The sequence below is a fragment of the Bacillus rossius genome, chromosome 2, assembly GCF_032445375.1.
Source record: "Bacillus rossius redtenbacheri isolate Brsri chromosome 2, Brsri_v3, whole genome shotgun sequence".
Lineage (NCBI taxonomy): Eukaryota > Metazoa > Arthropoda > Insecta > Phasmatodea > Bacillidae > Bacillus > Bacillus rossius.
Window position 1 is genome coordinate 80352656 of NC_086331.1, and position 21899 is coordinate 80374554.

Sequence of the window (21899 nt, forward strand, 5' to 3'; positions counted from 1 at the left end):
ATTTGCCTAATAGTTCTCCTGCGGTTGGACATGTTTGGTAACTTGGATTTTTTATGTTGGTACCAATATATAAAAATTAAAATAATAATCTACCCCATATTTTGCAAGGTAACCTGTATCTATTCACTGGACTGTCTGTATTGTGAAATTTTATTTTCATTGTCATGTTTCTCAAGTATGTAAATAAGATCATATTTGCATATCAATTTACCCATGGTTTTTTTAATGTTGACTTTTAGAATTAATTAATTATAATATGTTATATGTGCTTAAAATAAAATAAATGTCAGTTTTTTTAAATGTTCTTCTCAAGTTTTGGAACTGGTTACTGCACACTTGTAAGTTTATGTGTTAATCATCTTATTACCTCTAAATCATATGTTGAAAAGGCCTAAGCTTACTTCCACATAAAATATAATCAGAATTTAGTTAAAATGATATAAATATTTTGAAAACTCTCTTAACAATTTCTTTTTTAGTTCTAGTAATGCACATAACTAAAAACTGATCAATCTATTAATGAAACATATATTTTTGGTAAAACATTTATAATGGTGATTTTGCTTGAAGAAGAAATTACCTTTTGAACATAATTGCTGCTCGTAATTACTTAGGTGTTTAATTTTTTTCCAGGACCATGTGAATACCCACCACTCCCTCAAATCTATGGTGGGGATCCATCACAAGGATCTCAAGTATTAACTACTCAACAGATGCATCCGGTTCAAGCACCAATTTTGATGCATCACGTTCAGACCCCACAACCAGCCGTTATCCAGCAGACACCAAACCAGGTGCAACATCAACACCAGTCGCTTCCGGCTTCTCATATGCATTCACTTAGCATGCCCATATCACTATCACCACAGTCACAACAGCATCATCATTCTGGGCAGTTAACTGCTGTTCCCCAACAGGGACAAGTGGGTCAGCAACAGCCACCACCGTTCTCTCAACAGACTTCAAGTCAGCAACCTCACCAACCCCATTTCAACCAACATCATCAGTATCCTTACCAGCAAGCACTTTCAAGTCAACAGTCATATCCTACACAGTCAAACCAACAAACGTATCCCATGCAGCAACCACATGCCAACCAAGTTCCACGTCCTGTACAAGGACACCCTAATCAGCATTCTCACCCCTTGCTGACACATGCAAATCAACAGCAACGCTTGCCCCAGCAAGCACCATACCCATCGCAACAGGGTCACCCTTCGCAGCAACCCCACCCGTCGCAGCAGCAGCAACCCCACCCGTCGCAGCAGCAGCAACCCCACCCGTCGCAGCAGCAGCAACCCCACCCGTCACAGCAGCCCCATCCATCGCAGCAGCCCCACCTGTCACATCAGCCCCACCCATCGCACCCATCGCAGCAGCCCCACACTTCGCAGCAACCCCACCCTTCGCATCAGTCTCACCCGTCGCAGCAGCCCCACATGAAACAACCACCCCAGGTCCCTCAGCAGATGCACCCTGTTCTCCCCGGACAGCCGGCCTTAGTCTCTCCACAGACACATTCCAAAAGTCAACCACACATCACCCAGCTGCCTTCTTCACTTACTCAGGCCGTGCATCCATCTAAACATATGTACTCAAATCAGCAACACCACAGCCAGCCTCAGCAGTCGTATTCTCAAGCACATCTTCCACAACAGCCTTTTGCTCCTCAAGCAGCCTTGCATGGGGCCAACTCTTCTCAGTCAACTCTTCCTTCCCAGGCATCACCACGAAGTGATCAGCCACAGACTCAATCATCACCTCAAGTGCAACAGTCAGTCCCGGCACATTCTCAGCCCCAGTCGGTACACCCAGCACCGCTCGTTGATGCTCACTCAAATCAGTCTACCGTTGGGAGGTCAGAAAAGCCGGTTGTCCACCAGGTTTCCCCCCCTGCTGGTCTCCCAGTACCATTCCCAGCGAGTTTACCACGTGGAATGTCTACTGAGGTAATGGGAGCTCCAGTCTCGACGGCTGTGCAGGCATCTGTGCCGGTACGCATGAAGCCTTCCCAGCCATCGTCGGATATAGCAACGAAAACTTTAGAACCCCACAACGATGCAACATCAAGGAAGACATCAGACCAAAGAGGTATTATTTTTTTTTTATATGAGCATTGAAATTTATTTCCACAAATCATCAAAATGATTTGGTTCTTTAGTATAGATAGAAGTGTTCTAGCTTCTTTTAAAAAATACTGCTGTTATTGGGTGAATCTTACCCAAACACTCCCAACAAACTTACATTATTATTGTGACTTCAGGAGAAACTAAGAAAATTTTACTGTAGTAAACTCCTTAGGAACACACTCCTTAGAAAGATTGCAAAGAATGTGCACCATAAAAACATAAATACATGACAACACAATAAAAGATAGAGAGAACAAATACAACAGACACAACTACATAGACATATCCATATAGCATAATTAATATTAAAATAAAAAGTTAAAATATTAAGAACATGAAACATACAATAGGAGTATTGAGATATGATTTAAAAAGAAAGTTAGAGACTAGTACTACAACAAGCATAAGTTAAGAAGACATGATTGAGAAGCATTTAAAATTATTTAAATAATTATTGATTATAGTTAATCATAGTTTTACAATAGATCCTGTTTATTATAATTAGTTGTTAGTCTTAATATGTCATTTGTGTTCAAGAACATAAGGTGGATAAAAATGGCTATAGAATTAAGGACCTTCTTAGGCCTATGTTATCTAGTATATATTTGCAACTAATTTTGAATTAAAACCGTTTTTAACAAAAAGTTAGTGTGAGTAGATTGTATGATCCGAGAGAGAAGCTAAAAATCAGCACTGGGAAAGTTTTATTATAAATCAAATTGTCTTTTTTTGAATGTTTTCAATTGTGCCACTATCAGATTCAATAATACTATTCCAAAGTATGTTACAATTCTGACCTCCCAGCTAGCTCAAAATTGGTCCGAATTGCACATACATAAAAACATTTGAATATGTTGGGTTCAAAAATATGGTTAAAATTTCATAAAGTCGTTGCTCTAAATGATTCATCATGAAAATAAAGTCTCTCGAGAACAAAGACTGATTTTTACTGCTTTTTATTATCCTATACCGAAAATTCACTTAAGCCAAAGGCAGCCATCTTCCGACCACCATACTGTTCCAGATAATTCACAACACATAAAAAAAAGTTTGTTAATTTGTGAAAACAATTTAATTTAAACTGGTACTGAAATGTCCGATGAAAAGGTTATTTATTAGTGTTATTAAATTCCATGATTTCACATGAACTCATGGTACAAGCCAAATACATACTTGGACGACGACGACAAAACAACTCAAGTTTGTCTCGTTATTGGCTTAACACCGACGACTGCAGTCAACAAATTCAAAATAAAAAGTCCAAAAATGTTTCTGAGTCAGTGCCACCCTGACCGCAGCAGCGAAATTTGCTTTCAAACTACATAATTATATTATTTTAAGAGCCATCACCCGACCATGACTATTTGGTACCACAACTGCTACATGACTAACGACCAACCTGACTACATCCATCCATGAAGGAGAGACATGGTCACATGACCCCACAACCAATCACATACAAGCTTAAAACACACTTTCAAAAATCAGTCAATCAATGCACAAATTAAAAGACATGAAACACACTGCATGCATATAACTAGGGACTTTCCCTTCTCTCTTTCCAATTTTTATGATAGATAAGTTCCCTACATTCGGCAGGTAACTACAGTTTCTCTCTCTCTCTCTCTCTTACTCTTCAGGACACACCATCACATTGCATCATCATGCTTTCAAACAAAGAATAATAAAGAAACCAAGTAAAGAAATATATATGACTATAGTTGAAAACTTAACCAACAAGACAAATAGGTTATAATGTATTTTTGTGGGTTTTAATATTTAAATTAATTAAATTAACAGACATACTTAAAAACATGAACTAATGAGAAATAAGGGGAAAACATCACATTGCTAACATATGACTACCTCTGAAACATTCACTTAGCCAGTACTGAAAATGTTTAAAAAACATAATAAAATTATATATGCAAATGATTTATACATTGAGATGGTAATTGCTTACAATGTTACAAGTATTAAACAATATTCAAGTTTTGATGTAATTAGAGCTAAGTATAGTGAATGAATGGAGTTTGGCAGAAGTAGCGTGAAGAATGATGTATTTGATAAGAGATAACATTTTTTTTTTAAATTTTATTTATATTTATATTTTTACACTTTTAAAACGCCCACCAACAGCCGGAGGCTTTTGTGGTGGGCATGACACATATATATATGGACATGACACATACATACAGAGAAACGGGTGACAAGTGACAAGTGGAAAGTGAGGATAGTGGTCATTGCAAAATCTGTGGATATTCTCCCCAACCCTGACGTCACCAAGAGCAAGCAGGCACAGGTGCAAGCACAAATGGCAAACATACGAAGGTGAGGTGGCCACAAATCTGCAGCGACCCAAATCAAGATAGTACACATCTATACTAATATTATAAAGCTGAAGAGTTTGTTTGGTTTGTTTGTTTGTTTGAACGTGCTAATCTCAGGAGCCATTGGTCCGATTTGAAAAATTCTTTCAGTGTTTGATAGTACATTTATCGAGGAAGGCTATAGGCTATATTATATTATCAATAACATTAGGGATCCTTACTAAAAGTCCAATTTAGAATCAAATGCGTTGGAGGGGGTTAGATACAACATGCGGTACACGTACGAAATGTGTGTTGACAATGCCGCAGGCGCTAGAAGTTTATTTCCTATTGCCTATTAACATTGTTGCCATGCACTGGATGCCTTATCATTCTTAATTTTCCCATACAAGTAAAAAACACCCGTGTGATATTAACAACGAAGCAATCAGTACCCTCATGAGAGTTCAATTAGTATTTAAATACTTTTTATCACTTTAAATCGCAAACATAAACTATTGTTTTTGTTCCTCTCTCTGTGTTTAATTAGTTTTTTATTGCCCTTTGTTTCAAGTATATATATTTTACAGACTTGAAACTTCACAGTAATGTTCCTTATGTTACGCAGGATGACATTTTCCGAAAATTAGATCCCATGTGTGGTTAAAACCAGGCAACAGTGGGTACTTTGTCTGCATGAGAACAGGATTTTGCATTGTTCATGCCTTCTGCGTCTCCATGGTAACGGGCATCGCGCGGCAGTGGCGTACCCACAAGGAGGGGCATGTATAATGAGCGGCGCAATAGTGATCTGCTTGTAGATTGCCGTAGCGAAGTACGGGTACATCAGTTGTACGTTGCGTGCACGAGTCGGGAAACCATCGGTGCTATTCATTTTCTCTCCGGTACATTATACAGCATTGTAATAAATTTTCACTGAATTTTTTTTATTTACCATTACTGTAAATGGGAGATGTGGCTTAATTTTTTTCCTTTAGTATAGCCGTGCGAAGCCGGGTCGGGCAGCTAGTAAAAACGTAAGAATAAACAAAAAATAATTGCTATAGTAATTGCAGTATTAATAAGAGGTACACTTTTGTATATGATTATATAGTAAAAATAATATGTGAAACTATTAATGAAGATAAATTTAACATAAACTTAGATTTTGTTTGTTTTAATTAGAGATTTTTCTATGAAGACAATCATTACAATTATGAACTATACATTGAGCTGTTGATAATTTGCTATTGAACTGGGGCACTCTAAGGCTGGTATTGTCTAAAATATATTTACATTTGATGTTATTATTCTAACATTTATAAACAAATAGAGCATCTAAATAAACTCTCTGCTCACAAAGTAAAGTTAAAGAAGGGTGGGAAAAATATTTTTTTCGAGTTACAATTTTAATAATTTTATTTTGGATGTCCTCAGTTTTACTACCATCAGTGGTGTTAATGTTATTCCAGATAATAGAGCAATATTCTAACTATGTTCGGACTAATGAAACATAAAGGGAACGGTTGGAATCAATGTTAGCAACATGAAAGGTGATATAATTAATTAGGGAAAGTGTTCTACAGAAGCTAGAGATTAGATAGTCAACATGGTGATTAAAGTACAATTTAGAATCTAATATGACACCAAGATCTTTAATAAATAAAAGTTTTAGAGATTTGATTATTGTCTAATTTATAGTTAATGATAGGTTTGTATTTCCTTGTAAAGAATATGATTTTTTAATTTTTTATTAAGGGTAACCAAGTTACATTTGCACCATAAGTTAATTCCATTTGTATTGTTTTGAAGTAGCAATCAGTCCTCACGTATTGTTATTATTCTGTAAATTTTTTAATTATCTGCAAAAAGAACACCTATGAATATGTCATTAATAAAAATGTTAAATAGTAAAGGTGACAAAGTTCCTTCCTGAGGGACACCTGAACTGGCTTTATGCAAGGAGGATTTTATATTGTTTATTGAAACAAAGAAGGATCTGTTATTTAAGTAGCTAGAAAACCAGTTAACTAAATTCTCATTTTTACCTAAGGTAGATAATTTATCAAGTAGGATGGAGTGATTAACAGAGGCAAAAGCTTTGGCAAGACCAAAATAGCAAGCAACAGCCTGCCCTCTATTAGTTATTACATTATAAATTGTATTAATGAAAGTCATTAAGTTGGTGGAAGTAGTCATTCCTGCTCTGAATCCATGTTGATTGTCGGATAGTTGGTCGTTTAGTTGAACATTTATGTTTAAAAATAACTTCTTTGTATGATTTTAGAAAAACTATTATGTAAGGATATGAGTCAGTAATTGGAGACATTTAATTTTGAACCATTTTTATAGATGGGAAATACTTGGCTATTTTCATTTTTCTGAAAAAATTTATGAATTTAAGCTGGAATTAAATAAATGTTAAAGAAGAGGTACAAGTATATAAGAACAGCCTTTTTGTAATGAAATTGTGGTTGCCATCTGAACCAGTTGACTTAGACGATTTGAGAGCATTAATACCCCAAAGAACAAGGCTTTCCGAAACAGGAAATATTGTTATTGTATCAGTGTTAATATTGGTGTGGGGTACATGGGGGTGGTGATTAGTGTGTACATATACACTTGAAAAATACTCAGCAAAAGTTTTTGATAAAACCACAGAATCAGAAGTAACATCATCATTAATTTTGAAAGACATATCTTCATAATTACTATTTTTCATTATTTTTATGTAACACCAGAATTTATTTGGGTTAGTTTTAATATTGTTGTTCATCATCAGAGTCCATTGAATTTTATAACGTTTGATCATGTCTTACTTTATTTCCTAAAGTAGGAAAATGGACTGTTGCTATTTCTTTTAGAGAGTTCATGTTTTTTTTTTTTTTTTTTTCAATTTCAGTGCTTTCTTTAATTCTTTTTGGAAGAAGGTATAAAAAGATTGATTTTTTTCACATATACATATATTAAGTTTTTCAACAAGAATATTGACATCGGAAGTACTGTAAAAATCAGACCAGTCATAAATATTTAGCGAGTTATTTAAACCAAGAAAGTCACCATTTCTGTCATTGCGAAATACAGCGATAATTGTTTGTAGCCGTTGACATAATCTAATGTGAGATTGATGTTCAAAGCGGGATGATATATGACTTCTTTAATAAGAATATTAGTTGCAGAGAAAACTGTACATTGCGGTAAATTAGTAAAACGTAAGTCGAGCAGGTTAATGTAAGGTAGGGTATTATTAGTCTTTCTTAGACCCAGACTAGATATAAAGTTAACTAGGTACTGACCCTTTTTTCTAATATGCTAGTTTAGAATGTGAGCGGTCGTATTGTTTGACCAGTCGATGCCAGGTGCATTTAAATCACCAAATATCCCAATGTCATCAAAGCAGGAACCAAGTTTTTCTTTTAAGGTTTCAAGGTAAGAATGGTAAAGAATAGGTGATGTGTCAGGGGGTAGGAAAAACATTGCCAAGAGTCAAGAATTTTGTTTGAATTGTGATATTTACCTACACAGCTTCAAAACCTGGATAGTCATATTTGGTTATTGGTTGGACTGAAATAAATTTACTAAAGTTATAAGCAATTAGTACACCACCAACTCTCTTTTTATGAGAGGAATTTGTTTCTATCATTTCTGAAGATTGAAAATTGTTCAGTAAAATAATGGGAAGTAACACTTTATTACTAAACCATGTTTCTGTGTGGCATATAATGTCATAATTTGAGTTTATAATATTTACAAAGAATTCTTTTACTTGGTGCACAGGCCTCTAACATTTTGGTAAGCAATTGAATACTCGTTAGACCACTCTTTCAATACGAAATGCATTGAAGAGTAATTACGATGCTTCTCCGAGTATCACAAAAAATATTGATGAAGAGCTCGGTGAAGTAATATGGCTACTTGCCTTAGGGAGCTCTTTTTTTGAACGAGCGTTAGAAGCATTTGATTCTGAGTTGTTTGATATAAGTTCGTTTCCTGCAATTTGATCCGTGTATAACTTCTTGTAAAATGGGTTTATCAGACATTTGCTTGGCCAGAACACGATGTTGTTTATTCTGATAAAGTCTTCTTCTTGGACAGAGAAATGGAAGGAAGCATACAAGTTTTATTTGGTACGTAGTTTTGTTACTTTGATGTTAGGTTTAGTTCCTTGGAGATGTATTCAACAACTTCATGTTCCCATATTATGGGATCTAAACTTGTAACGAATAAAGCTTTCATTACAGTTCTCTTCCCTATAGTTTTTAGGGTGAGAAGTTCTTAATTCCCATTTGTATGTGTGTTTTTTCCACTAGTGTACACTTCAGTGTTAGTTGATGTCTTGGATTTATGTCCGTATTGTACGACTGTAAAACCATCTGGATTTTGGTCAGCATTCTGGAGGTTGTGTGCGCTGATGACGGCGTGCTTTTCATGCTGGAACATAAGTGGGTCAGAGCTGTTGTTGCTCAAGCCTCTAGGAGTTTCAACATGTTCACGTAGGACCTTATTGCTATTCAAGCCATTGGTTGATTCCATGACAATTTGACAATAAGATCTTCCATCTTTTGTGAGATTAAACTTTGTTTGATGTCTCGAAGTTCTTGCTTGATTAACTCAGTTTCAGAACGTGACTCTAATAGAAGAGTTTTTAGAATAAAGTTTTCATTTTTGAGGTCGTTGACCTTGGTACAAAGAGATTCGATGGTTTTTACAAGATCTTCAATTTTTAAGACTTCAAATGTGTGAAGTTCTATCAGAGGTTGTTCGAGAATAAATGACTGACTGGTTTTTCTTTGGTGGTGATTTGAACATTTTAATTAGATCAGTCTGTAAAGTTACTATAGATGAAGCACTATCAGGGGTTGGCTTAAACCCCAGAAAATCAGACTGATTTAACAGTGATGCGTTAATGATAACTCACCGTACAAATGAAAGATTAGATGCAATATGCTCTAGTTCAGTGTTTTTCAATCTGTGGGTCGCGACCCCGAGGTCGCCGGCTGAAGCTAATAATGCTGACTCAACACTGGATGCCTGAAAATAAACCAGACAATATAAAAGTGAATAGTCAATGAAAAATAAGTACGCGGAACCTTTGCACACCAAAATGAAGTACAATAAAAAGTTGTATGCAAACAACAAAGAAATAAACATCATAAAACATCAACAGTAAAAACAGCAACAGAATAGACTCTGCTTGAACTTATCGCTAGCATTTTGAGGGTCTTAACAACACTTTGTGGAGACTAGGAAACACTATTTTATTACCTGAATCATAGTATTTTGCTGCTGACTAAGAGCTTTCAACTTTTGTTCAAAGAAATCCAACGGCTTATCAGCTTTTTTTTTATGCTTGGTTGTGAGATGCCGCATAAGCTTTGACGGTTTCATACTCTCACGTGATAAAACATCGCCGCAAATTACACATTGAGGTTTATTATTTATGACTGTGAACCCGTATTTCAAATAACTGTCATTGTAATGTCTATTTTTTTTTGGGTTTGTTTCACCACCACCGCTATTGACACTCATACCAGATGTTGAAGGCTGCGATCTTTTGAGAAACTTATCCATTTTACAAACGCGCAGAGCAAGTGAAAAACAAAAGAATGACGTCCGTACTCATTGGTGACTACGCTTAACTGGGTGAGATGAGAGTTGAAACAAAAGAACATTGCGGGCGGTGGCGGGTGATGCGCGCGGGTCGCTTCCTGTCGCCGCAACGACAATGCGGCGTGGAAACGTGGCCGTCGCCGACGCAGTTTGGCCCGCGCGAGTTGGTGTCCAAGTTAATTCGCACGTAGCCTTACCAACTTACCTCGTACTTACTTTCAAAACTCTCGCGGCTTCCTGCAGAGTGTAGATCCGAATAATAGATAATTGTACCAAAATAGAAAATACCATTAACGTAGTCTTTTAATTAAATAATTTCTTTGTCTTTCTGTGACACAAGGGAGTCGCCGGAATTTTTCAACTTGTAAAGGGGTCGCGAAATCAAAAAGATTGAAAAACACTGCTCTAGTTGACTGAGTACCACGCGCACATCTGTTGTTGGTGAACGCTTGGCCACGACTGGAACTGGAGATTAAGAGAGTCTACATGTTAATGGAAAAATAATTTGGAGTCTACTATAATGCCTGAGATCTTTAATTGAAGTAGGTTTTTGGGATGGTAGTATTGTTCAATAAGTAGTCATGTTTAATCGGAATATATTTCATAGTGATGGTTATTTTTTTTAGTTTTTCCTTCATTAAGTGTAACTATATTTGAAGGGCACCTATTGTTAATTTTAGTAATACGTGTTTGTAAAAGTCGACAATCATGTCTAGAGGTTATTTTTCTATAGATTTTGAGGTCATCTGCAAAAAGAGCAGTAATAGAGTGATTCATTGCCAGTGAGATGTCATCAATAAAAATATTGGAAAGTAATGGTGACCATGTACCCCCTGGGGTATACTAGAGCTTGCATATAAATAAGAAATACAGTTATAAATATTAACATAAAAATTATGATTTGTAAGATAACGTGAAAACCAATTTATAATGAAGCGAGTCAAAATTAGATAATTCACTAAGAAGTATAAAATAATTAACAAAAACAAAGGCTTTGGTAAGGTCAAACTAACAGGCATCTACTTGGCTTCTACTAATTAATTCATTATAAATGGGATATAAGAAAGTAATAAGATTAATTGCAGTGGAAATACCTTTTCTAAATCCATGCTGAGTATAAGATAGGCTATTTTTATTTGGATATTTAAAATTTTAAATATTTTTGAAAAGCCATTCAGGGAGTTACGGGTCTATAATTTCACACATAATTTAGGATCACCTTTGTGTATAGGTATTAATTTGGCAGTTTTCCATTTATCAAGAAAAACCTGATTTATTAAGACTTATGTTAAATGTTTTAATAGAGGAACCAATAAAGTGAGCAACTTTTAAGAATAAAATAGTTATCCCATCTGGAGCAGTAGACATGGAGGATTTTAAAGCTTTAATGCCCCATAGTATCAAAGAATCAGAAATTTTAGGAATTGATATAATATCATGTGACATAGTTGGTTTAGGATCTAGCTGGTTCATACATTGGGGAACATGAGTCATCCATTTCCAAAACACGTTAAGTCCATAAAGTAAAATTTTTCAGGAAAGAGAAAAAACATTTTATTTCTCTCCTAAAAGAGATAAAATAATGGGAAAATTAGTACACGTTTGTTTATTTGAGTACTTTGTATTGGTATTACTGTATAAAATTGCACAACAGCAGATTTTTTATAAATAAATATAATGTGTTGGACTAACGACTTTTGGAACTGTAATGTGAACTTAACGAGTTTTGTAACTGTTTTGTCTAACAAAATGGCGGAATTCGGTAAATCAGGGAAAGCATTAAAACCCTGTTTCAAAGCACAGTGTTTATTTTTATATGCATGCAATTTGCAAACCCAACAGAACCACTCAATTTATAACTGCAAAATAAAATGTGTCTGCCATTTATGTGCAACTTAAATGCCCAAAACATTATCATCTTCTTAGGGAAGATCCCCAATATCGTCAACCTCCTCTTTTTCATGACTCTTTTGTATTAAACGTTATTGGTTAATACAAAGCTGTATGTAAAAAGATAACCTTTCATCCATCACCCAGTTCTCCCCATAGTGTTTCTGGAGAAGTTTTTTGACATCTTCCAGCTTGGCAGCTTTGATAACCTCTCCTTTGGCAATTATACTTGGTGTGGTTTCATTCCATGACTTCCCTTTTCTGCAGATGCTTCTTGCAGTCCCAATACTTACATTGTAGGTGGTTTCTCCTCTGACTTTGATACCAGTGATGGAATTCTGAATGATAATCCGTTTGCATGGTTGAAATTTAAAATGCCAGTTTGCAGGAAACTTGGCTGTACCTGATACAGTATGAGTAGTTGCCGTCTTGGGTTTGCCCATTATAGAAGTTTTCCAGTCGTATACTTCTACATCAGTACCCATGTGATAGACAGTCCCAACACACTAAAAAATTTTGACATTGTGGACTGACAATGTTCTCTTTAGCTTTGACCTCTTTTTCAATCCTACCAAAAACTCTGTCGGGAGGAATGTATGAGTGGCCTGCCACAGGATACACAATGTTCACACTTTTAACACTCTGGGGGGCACATTTTGCCATCCAGGTACATACCATTCCAACCATTACACAAAACAAAAACAATATTATATAGGTAGTTTACATGTCCTACAATAATTATTTTTACATGTTTACTAACACAACCAATTTTTAAGACCCAGTTACACTACGATCAACAAAAAAAATTAACCTGAATGATCTCTGCCAACATTCGGTGGGTAAATACATTTTGGACATAACACATTTTGAATCTGTAGTACGAAATGTGAACAGAAAACTAGCTGGACTTAACGGCTTTTGTAGCTTGTTGTGCTGGTGGACATAACAAGTTTTGATACTGTTTTGGCCATGGACTTGACGAGATTTGGAACTGTAACCAGTTTTCAATTCATTTTTTCAGGGGGGGAAAACGGCTTTTGTAGCATTTTTTTTTTCTTCCAGCGATGCATATTGCTATGCTCTACAAAATGGCGCACAAATCTCAATATCAAAAAATTGTGGACTTAACGAGTATTGGAAATGGACGACTCATATACACTTGCAAAATATTGACCCAGTTCATTAGACAATAAAATAGGATTACAAATCACAGAGTCATTAATGTTTAAAGAGTTCAGCCCGAGACTCGATCATTGTACTATTTACCAACAATAAAAAGTACCTAATTTGTGTATAAAGGCACATGAACATGACTTAATCAAATGATGCGATGCTAAATGTTGAATAAATAAATTATATATGAAACAAAACAAACACAATCATTTTATTTATTAACATTTTACAGTGCTCACTACGTTTTTTTTAGTATTTTGCCTTAAATAAACTAGTAATTGTCCATCACAGTCAATAATGCACAAACTCTTGCTTGAAATCTGGATCTGAAAAGCAAAAGGGCATATAGTCCAATATTTATTTTCTAAAATATGTATTTTTATAAATATTATTCCATATATTTGTTTAATATGCCTTAGAAATGGTTTATGATATTAAATATACACTTGTACATAACTGAATCAGTAAATGAAAATATTAATCCAAAATGTTGTTTTATTAGATATGAAAATTTGGCATGCCCTTAGCTGTAATGTTTCCTTTAATTTTCAAGATATTTTTCATGAGTCTCATGAAAATCTTTTATATTTTCTAATACTGTGATAAGTAACCAAATACTGATAACATGCTAGGGATTTATATTATTTTTATTGTGTTTGGAGACTGACACATAACCACAGAAGACAGGAAGTTAGGTGAAGAAATCATCCACGTTCTATAGTAAAGAACCACCCCAAAATTTGCCTGGAGTGATTCTTAGAAACCATGGAAATCCAATATTGGTATGGATGGACCAAGATTTGAACCCAGGTCCTTTTGAATGTGATCCACTGTTTAAACATTGTGCTACCGTGTTCGGTACGGTAGATTTGCAACGTGCTTGAATCAAGGTTCGAACACGCTACAGTCTCAGGCGTGAGAGGATAACAAGCAGAGGCAATCCCTTCCAGTAGGGATCAACAGAGTGTGACCTAGAGTATGTTAAAACTGTGCCAAATGATTACTGACAAAATATCTAATCTAAATATTTATTTTTAACAGACGTGATGACACAAATCTCCGGTTACAAATGTACAATTACATAAACGACGTTCCGACAACAAAGACGGCTAGGACCTGCCCAATTGCGGGCGTACAAATAAATATAGGAACCTAATTTTTTATGCGAAAACGTTCACGAGTATTGAGCACAAGCATGAGTAAATAGCCCAAAGCCCAGCCCGCATGAAATAAATATTTAGCAACAAGAACACACGCATGCTCTAAACCAAGGTCCAGTTACTGTAGCATGCATTGCTGGCCAAATGCCCAAATCTAATTACAAGTTACATAGAGTTTGACGACGCGTCGACAACAAGGACAGCGGTTCGGTGCGGGCGGAGGTTATCTTAAACTAGCCCGTGGTATAGGTAACAATACAGAGCAGAAAAAACTAGGAAAACAAAATTAACTATACTGCCCAACTGAAAAACTAGGCGTCCTATACAGCTGCGGACGCATTATGTTAAAAGCATGAATTGCCATAAAGGCAAGACGAACAAGTGGTAATGCGAGCCACACAACAAACAGCAGGCAGATCGGCGGGGCGCAAGAATTTACAGCCCAATAGCATCAAACCGCTATGGCGAGTTACATTAAGTCATCTATGGGCAATGTAAAAAGGCCAAATAAGGGTGCGGCCACATCGTGCATGCACTTACGATCTACAGTTTTCGCTCAACGGCACCGCCGATACTGACCCGTCCTCCATCTCCGACCGCAACCGAACGACCCGAGACAAGCTCATACAGCAGCTTAAATAGCAGCACCCGACTTATTCAGTCACGTTGAAATCCATCTGGGTTTAGTTCACATAATGATCAAAGGAGTTCGGGTGATGTGGAAGAACTAAGTATGGACTGACTGTTGAGCTCAAGGTGTCAGTGAAGTGTATAGCTGGAATTAATAATTAGCATAAGTATGTTATTTGGTGCTGTATTTAGGCTGTCAAAGGAAGCATCAAAAGATGGCTCATTAATGTTTGATGAGAACAAATTTTTTGCCTAAAAAAATATCTTCAGCGACACTCTTAAATATAACATTGCTATTGTTTGATTTTCTGTACAAATTATCACAACAATTTTTTGTTTTGTTACTGTCACTAGCTAGTGTTGTATCATATGAAGAATTGTATTTTTCGTTTATTAATTTACGGTATTCAGCTCTTTAGCAACGTAAAATTCAATGGCTAATTTTAACATACAAAAACTGAATAAAGTTTTTTTTTTGCTCATAGGATTTTAGACACTTAAATTAATTAAATTAAGGTAGTTTAAAAAAAACCTGCTAAAATTGACTAAACTTATTTTCTAAAAAGATAATAGAGCTTTATAAATCATACACTTTCAGAAATATTTGAACTTTAAAATTTCAAATGTAGGTTTCACATGTGATAAATTGTTATTTAACTAAAGCAACACGCCTACTGGAAATAAGACACTACAATTCATGATTTATAATTTTGTAGCACTCTAATTTTTTTTATGTTCTGCTTTTCCTTGTTTTGTTTGAATGCACATAAATTATGTGTATAGTAGTAAATACTGCTCCGGTTTTGCTTTGACTGGTTGTCAAATATGTGCAGAAAGACACATACAAATCATATGTTACTATCTCTGCATAAGAGCATAAACTCATATGAATATAGTTACTTGTGTGCAGATAATAATCTTAATTACCGAGTAATGACTATGTTAATGGTGTTTCATAAAGACATGATAATAAAAACATACCTTTGAGATTAATAAGAAAATTATTTTATAGATTATTTGTGGGCTGTTGGTACAAATAGTTATGCTCTTTGCATGACTCAAAAGGGTGTATATAAAAGAAGGGGGGGTGGATCAGGAAAAATTTTATAAGTAATTAGCATTTATTATTTTGTTGGCATTTGCTCTCAAATAATTTCCGTACTAATGGCTTCCAAAGAAAAATATGGATGGCACCAGGAGTACGGGGAATTAAAAATATGAGTGTATAATGAAGGTGTGGCCGTGTTTTTAACTATATTTTACCAAGGATAATTTCACTAAATAACATATTTTATTCGTAAAATTTTATGCCTATTCATATACAACTTTGGTGCCAAATTTGGCAAGAAAACTAAGTTGCTAGTAGTGAAGAGACCTAGTAAAAATCTCAAATAGGTTCAAAGATTCAAGAATATTATAGAAATCAAAACTTATAGAGGGTCGCCAAGAGTGCCAATTGATCCTATATGAGCAAGCAACCGGCAATAGGAGTTTATGTGGTTAGCTCATGTGTTAACATTTTCTCTGCTTGTCTGTCAAGTTGTTTTATCTATAGCTCTGTTTATTGAGTTAGTGATCTTTTTGAATAACTGTGTATCTGCGATTGTCTGCATTTTGCTGTTCTGGAATCTTAATTTGTTATTAAGTTAACTGCTTTCATAATGTAGAGACAAATTCAAAATATTTTACAAAAAAAAAATTATAAATAGGCCTCATAATAATAGTGCTGAAGTTTCCTGTGCCAGTAACAATGTTTCTTCTGGTGTCGCATATGCCAGTACCATTGATCCAGACCCAAATTCTGGGGACTTCAACTAAATAAAAAAGCCAAGTAAAAAAAATTCTGTGATATTGGAAACTAGTGTCAAAGCAATTCCATTTGTTCGTTAACAAATTAAGAAAAAATTTAGCCTCTAGAAAATGTTTGAAAATTTCCATCTGTATACAAATTTCCTTTTACTTCAGTAGTTCTAGTTCAAAAATAATAGATCTTTTCAAATGAAATGACTAGAAGAATTTGAGTGGTTAGCTTTCCCTGAAGAAACGCCCGGATAGTTTTGTAAATATTGCATAATATTTTTGTACTCTAAAAGTGTAGGAAAAGGAGATCACGAAGTAACAGGGGCATTAGAAACACAGCCTTTTAGTAATTTGTAAAAAGCCAAGGGATGTTTTGTGAACATAAAAATTGCACATTTCATAAAACATCAGTTTTGATTGTTGAAAACACAAAATCCGTTGTTACAAAAAAACTTAGTGTGTTGTCAATTAAGTCAATGCTCAAAGAAGATGGGATACTGGAAAAAAAACCCATAAAGACTGATCTCTATAATTCAAACTACAGTAGACTCCCAATTATCTTGGGTAATGACTGACAAGAGGTCCATGGATAACCGAAAAACACTGTAACACTTGTCCTTCAAAGTAATGCCCTAATTCATTCTCGCTAACAGAACACTAATTAAAACAGTGCTAGTCGCATACTTTTTTTCTATAAGAGAGTATTTTAATAAAAGTCATTAGTTTTCCAAATAGGTAAGTGTGATTGCTAATTACCATTTTAATCAAGAGACTACTCCCGTTAAAATTAATTTACTGTACTAATATGTGTCTAAATACATTTGAAGTACATTAAAATAAATATTGAATAACATTTATAGATTAAACAACCTAAAATTAAATTTAAAATTTCATGTACAGCATTGTTTACATAACAGGGTTGGGGCATAACATTTATTTTTCCAATATAGGAGGTACAAAATAATAATGTTACTTAATTTCTATTATTAGAAAGATTATTTAACCTGTTCACTGACTTTGTTTATTACTAAATGTGCGTCTGTCATGATTTACCACTAGTACATCCTAGTGGTGCAAGGTAAACTAGCCCCGAAAGCTTCTGCTTTTTCTTTCTAAAGCTACTGTTGACATGCAGGATGGCAGAATATAAACTTTTGCTGAACACTTAGGCAGCATCAGAAATAATTATGTAATGAGGGAAGCGAATAGTTATTGAAGAAAAGAAATATATTGCTTGTTGATTCGTCGTATTATTAAATTGTTGCATTACTAATCATTGCATTTTATTTAATGCTACACAAGTGACGTTGCCATTGTGTGTGCATGGAAGTGAAAAGGCAAAAATTATAATTTTTTGCTTTTATGGTTTATGAAAGTAAAATATGGCACAGTTAATTCGCAAACTGGATAATCCGCATCCGAAAAATCGGGAGTCTACTGTATAAGATTTTGCAAAAGGTAGCAAATAGCAGTAAGAGGTCATCATGACTGGACGAATAGGCCTAGAAGAGTCAGATAAAATGCCGGCAATTTCCGATCACTGCTGAGACGCAAACCTAACAGTGGAGATGATGACCTGAAAGAACAATTAATGAGCAGTGGTGGGAGGAGTAGACTGTACACTTGTTCTTTTATTCAAAATGAGCTTAACACATTTGGTCATTTAATCCAATCTCAAATTGTGACAAATATCAGGAAGTCCTTTTTTAATTCTATTTTAGCAAGTAAAACCACTGTCATTAGCCAAATAGAATGGTTTTCTCTTTGTCAATATTATGTTGAAGACTAATCATACAATATTAGAGATGATTTCCTAACTTTTTCCCGTTTATGATGTTACTGGTGCAGGCTTAACTAACTCAGTGTTAGAAACCTTGTCAAGTTTAGGGCTTGACTTAAAGAAAATGAGAGGTCAAGGATACGATGGTACTACCACAATGAGAGGGCAATTAGGAGAGGTACAAGTTTCTATCAAAGAGAAACTATCACTAGCCTTGTGTACACATTGTTCTTCACATAGTCTAAATTTATGTTTTTCATTCTATAAGAAATTATATGCGCGTTATCAAACAAGTCTCTCGATTCTTTTAAAGAATTGAAATGCTGAAATCAACGATATCCGACTGTTGTCCTCAACAGGAAAAAAAAAGAAACTTACTTCACGATGTGTGGAAAGGCAGACTCAGTGTTTTTATTTGAAGATTTTTTAGAACCAATCCTCCTCTATTTTTTGAAAATAGAAAAAGAATCAAGTGACTCAGCACCTAAGGCACATGCTCTAAGTAGTTATATCGGTCAATTTCAATTTCTTGTCAATCTTATTCTTTTTAGGTGGATGCTGTCTACTACACATAACTTATCTGAGGAGCTTAAAAAAATATATCTTTTTCAAGCCATGGCAAATGTTACAAGTGTCTTAGATCTGCTATCGAAACAAAGGGTAAATGGTAATGGCAACTTAAAACCCTGTTTGCTCAAGTAAAGGAATTTTCTGCAAAATCTACAAAGAAGAGATTCCAAGAGTATGTCACCTTCAAACAGCCCTTCTACAACGTCCCTTACAGCACAGAAGAAGAATACTATTGACGAGCTGTTTATGTACCATACCTTGATGAATTTTGTAATTCACTGAAGGAATGCTTTTAATCTCACAAGGAAACAGTTTCATCCTGACAATACATCCTTCCAGAATTTTGTACCAAAACTGATTTCTGTTCATTTGAAAATGCTTTAAATTTCTACAAAGAAGCTTTGTCACATAGAGGTTGTGCAAAGAAAAGTGTAGTCGGGAAAAATCGGAAAATCTTTCCAATACAGCTATTAGTTCTCTAGAAAAATATGACAAGACTTTCTTCCTTAATATTTATATTCTCTTGAAACAAACAACTAGCGGTTCTGCCTGTTTCTGTTGCAACCATGGAAAGAAGCTTCTCAAGTATAAGGAGATTGGAAGACTAGCTTAAGAAAAGAAACACCACATCGAAAAGTAGGCTTAATGGACTAGCATTGCTTTCGATCCATAGAGGCATTAAAATAAGCAATGAAGAAATTTTTGATAAGTTTGCTAGTGTACCAAGAAAGCTGGACATAGTTTTGTAAACTTTACGTAAAAAAAGCAAACTTTTTTTATGTATTCACTTTATTACAATGTTTTTATAGGTCAAAATAATAAACCAACATTATTTTCCATTGTATATAATTTACTTTTGTTGGGTTGTTGGGATCAGAGCAGAAAAATCTTTATTAAATAAAGTTAATACATTAAGTAATTAGAAAAGTAATGAGGGTGAGGGAAATAATATTAATGTAAATACAATTAAATTTTAAATGTGTGCATGTCATAAAACAACTTGCTTTTTTATAATAAAGCATTATTTCAGTTCTGTTATAAAAATAAATCGAAAATATAAAAAAAAATCAATAATAATAACTAGATTCCTTAGTCCCAACACTTTGTTTAAAGCACCTTGGAAACTATCTTTAATCATTGAATGATAGTTAACTTTAAAAAAATCTGTAAATAATTGTAAGCTTAGTCATATTTGCTTCCCTCCCCTCCATTTCAACCTTTATAACCTTTATTCGCCACTGATAACTTAATACAAACATGGTACAAACGATAGAAAATGTCTCTTTAACAAAAACTTTGAAAAATTACTATAGTATTCAGAAGTACTGTATGCCATTTATACGGTGTCTAGAATTTAACATCAACCTTACCAATCACCTGGATTTTACATTGGGCATGTTCAAATACAACATTCTTTAACAGTAATTTAGAGTCACGATGTTTTGGTGCAAAACTCTGTTTTATTACTGCGCGACACAATCATACACACAAATACTTCAACTTTGATGTTTGTTTGTTTGTTTGTTTGTCCGGCTAGTTAGTTCATCGTAAACCGTTCATCTTAACCGTCAAGACCTTTGAGGTGCGAGTGTTCAACCGTTTGCGTATCACCTGTTTGAAAAATATCTCGCACAGTTTACAACAAATTACTCTTTTACGTAGCCAAAAAGATATCAGAATAGGTTCAGTTTATTTCAGTTTCTTAAGTATTTTATTGACTTATGCCCTTGGCATCACTTTGGTATAGGCCCTATACTGGATAGGGTACGGGCCATAGTAGGGACTTATTACAGGGATTTACTTATTAGATTTCACACCTAATTACATTTCCATGAGGTACTACCCTATTTGTCTTAAGTTAAATAGACTTAGTACATTTCCCTATGCATCATTAAAAATATCATACACCACTGATGATTATGCTGAATCTTCTTGTAGGAATGGCGGCTAAATACATATGAACATTTTATACCTAAACTGTTTAAATTATCTCAAGATTTTAAATCAGCATGATAATTGGTGCGCTGCTGCACTGACGTCACGTTGGCAGATGCAGCAGACATACAAATCAAACATAAACTTTAAAAACTAGTTATCTGTAAATTGATGTATTTTAAAATAAAAATATTTGAGAATGTTTCTCTCTTTTATAAAATGTTCATTATTAAAAAAGTGACATCCATTGCTCCTTAGAGGGGTCTAATCAATTAAGTTAGAATGGCTAATCTGGTGTCATAGTGTTTGTAGGTCCATAGTCACCTTATGTTTTCACACATTAAATTGCTGTGGCAAAAATATAAATATTAATAAAATATCAATCCTTTAGTAAACAAATGTTTTATGTTGTTCATAACTGCTCTCCACAGAAGCCAATTTAAATAGACATAAAACTGAGGAATGCTGTATAGCAAATTTAAAAGTGTGTACGCCACTAACATAAATTTAAATGTTGGATAAAATATTAAATTTTAGCTCAATAGGTATTTCATGTATCCAAAACAACGTAAACTATATTTTCATGTCAATAAAGTGTCACTAGTTTGCATAGAGGAAGTGCAGATCCTCTGGATCACAGAAAGACAAAACAAATGAATGGCTTTCATAACAAACATTACATCTTAATTATTTGTTATATGAAGTGAATGTAATACAAATAATAAGACAGTTTCTTAAAACTACGCACAACATTATGGCAAAAACATTATATGGCATTACATATTGACTTTAAAATCATCAATGTTCACCAAGTTATTTGCATGCAGGTTGATAGCAGCAAAAATAAACAATTTTGTTGAATTTAATTAGCTTTGGCAAAATCTTTTTAAACATGGCATGAGCAACATAAGAA

At 34.5% G+C, this 21899-nt stretch overlaps 1 protein-coding gene across 3 annotated transcripts in view; it reads left to right on the forward strand.

Moving 5' to 3' along the window:
- Positions 1-21899, forward strand: part of LOC134529402 (ataxin-2 homolog) — a 258555-nt gene that overhangs the window by 124258 nt on the left and 112398 nt on the right. For all 3 annotated transcript variants that reach the window (XM_063363436.1, XM_063363435.1, XM_063363437.1), the window contains one exon: positions 634-2091. In XM_063363436.1, the coding sequence (XP_063219506.1) occupies positions 634-2091 (1458 nt within the window). The remainder of the gene's footprint in view (positions 1-633; positions 2092-21899) is intronic.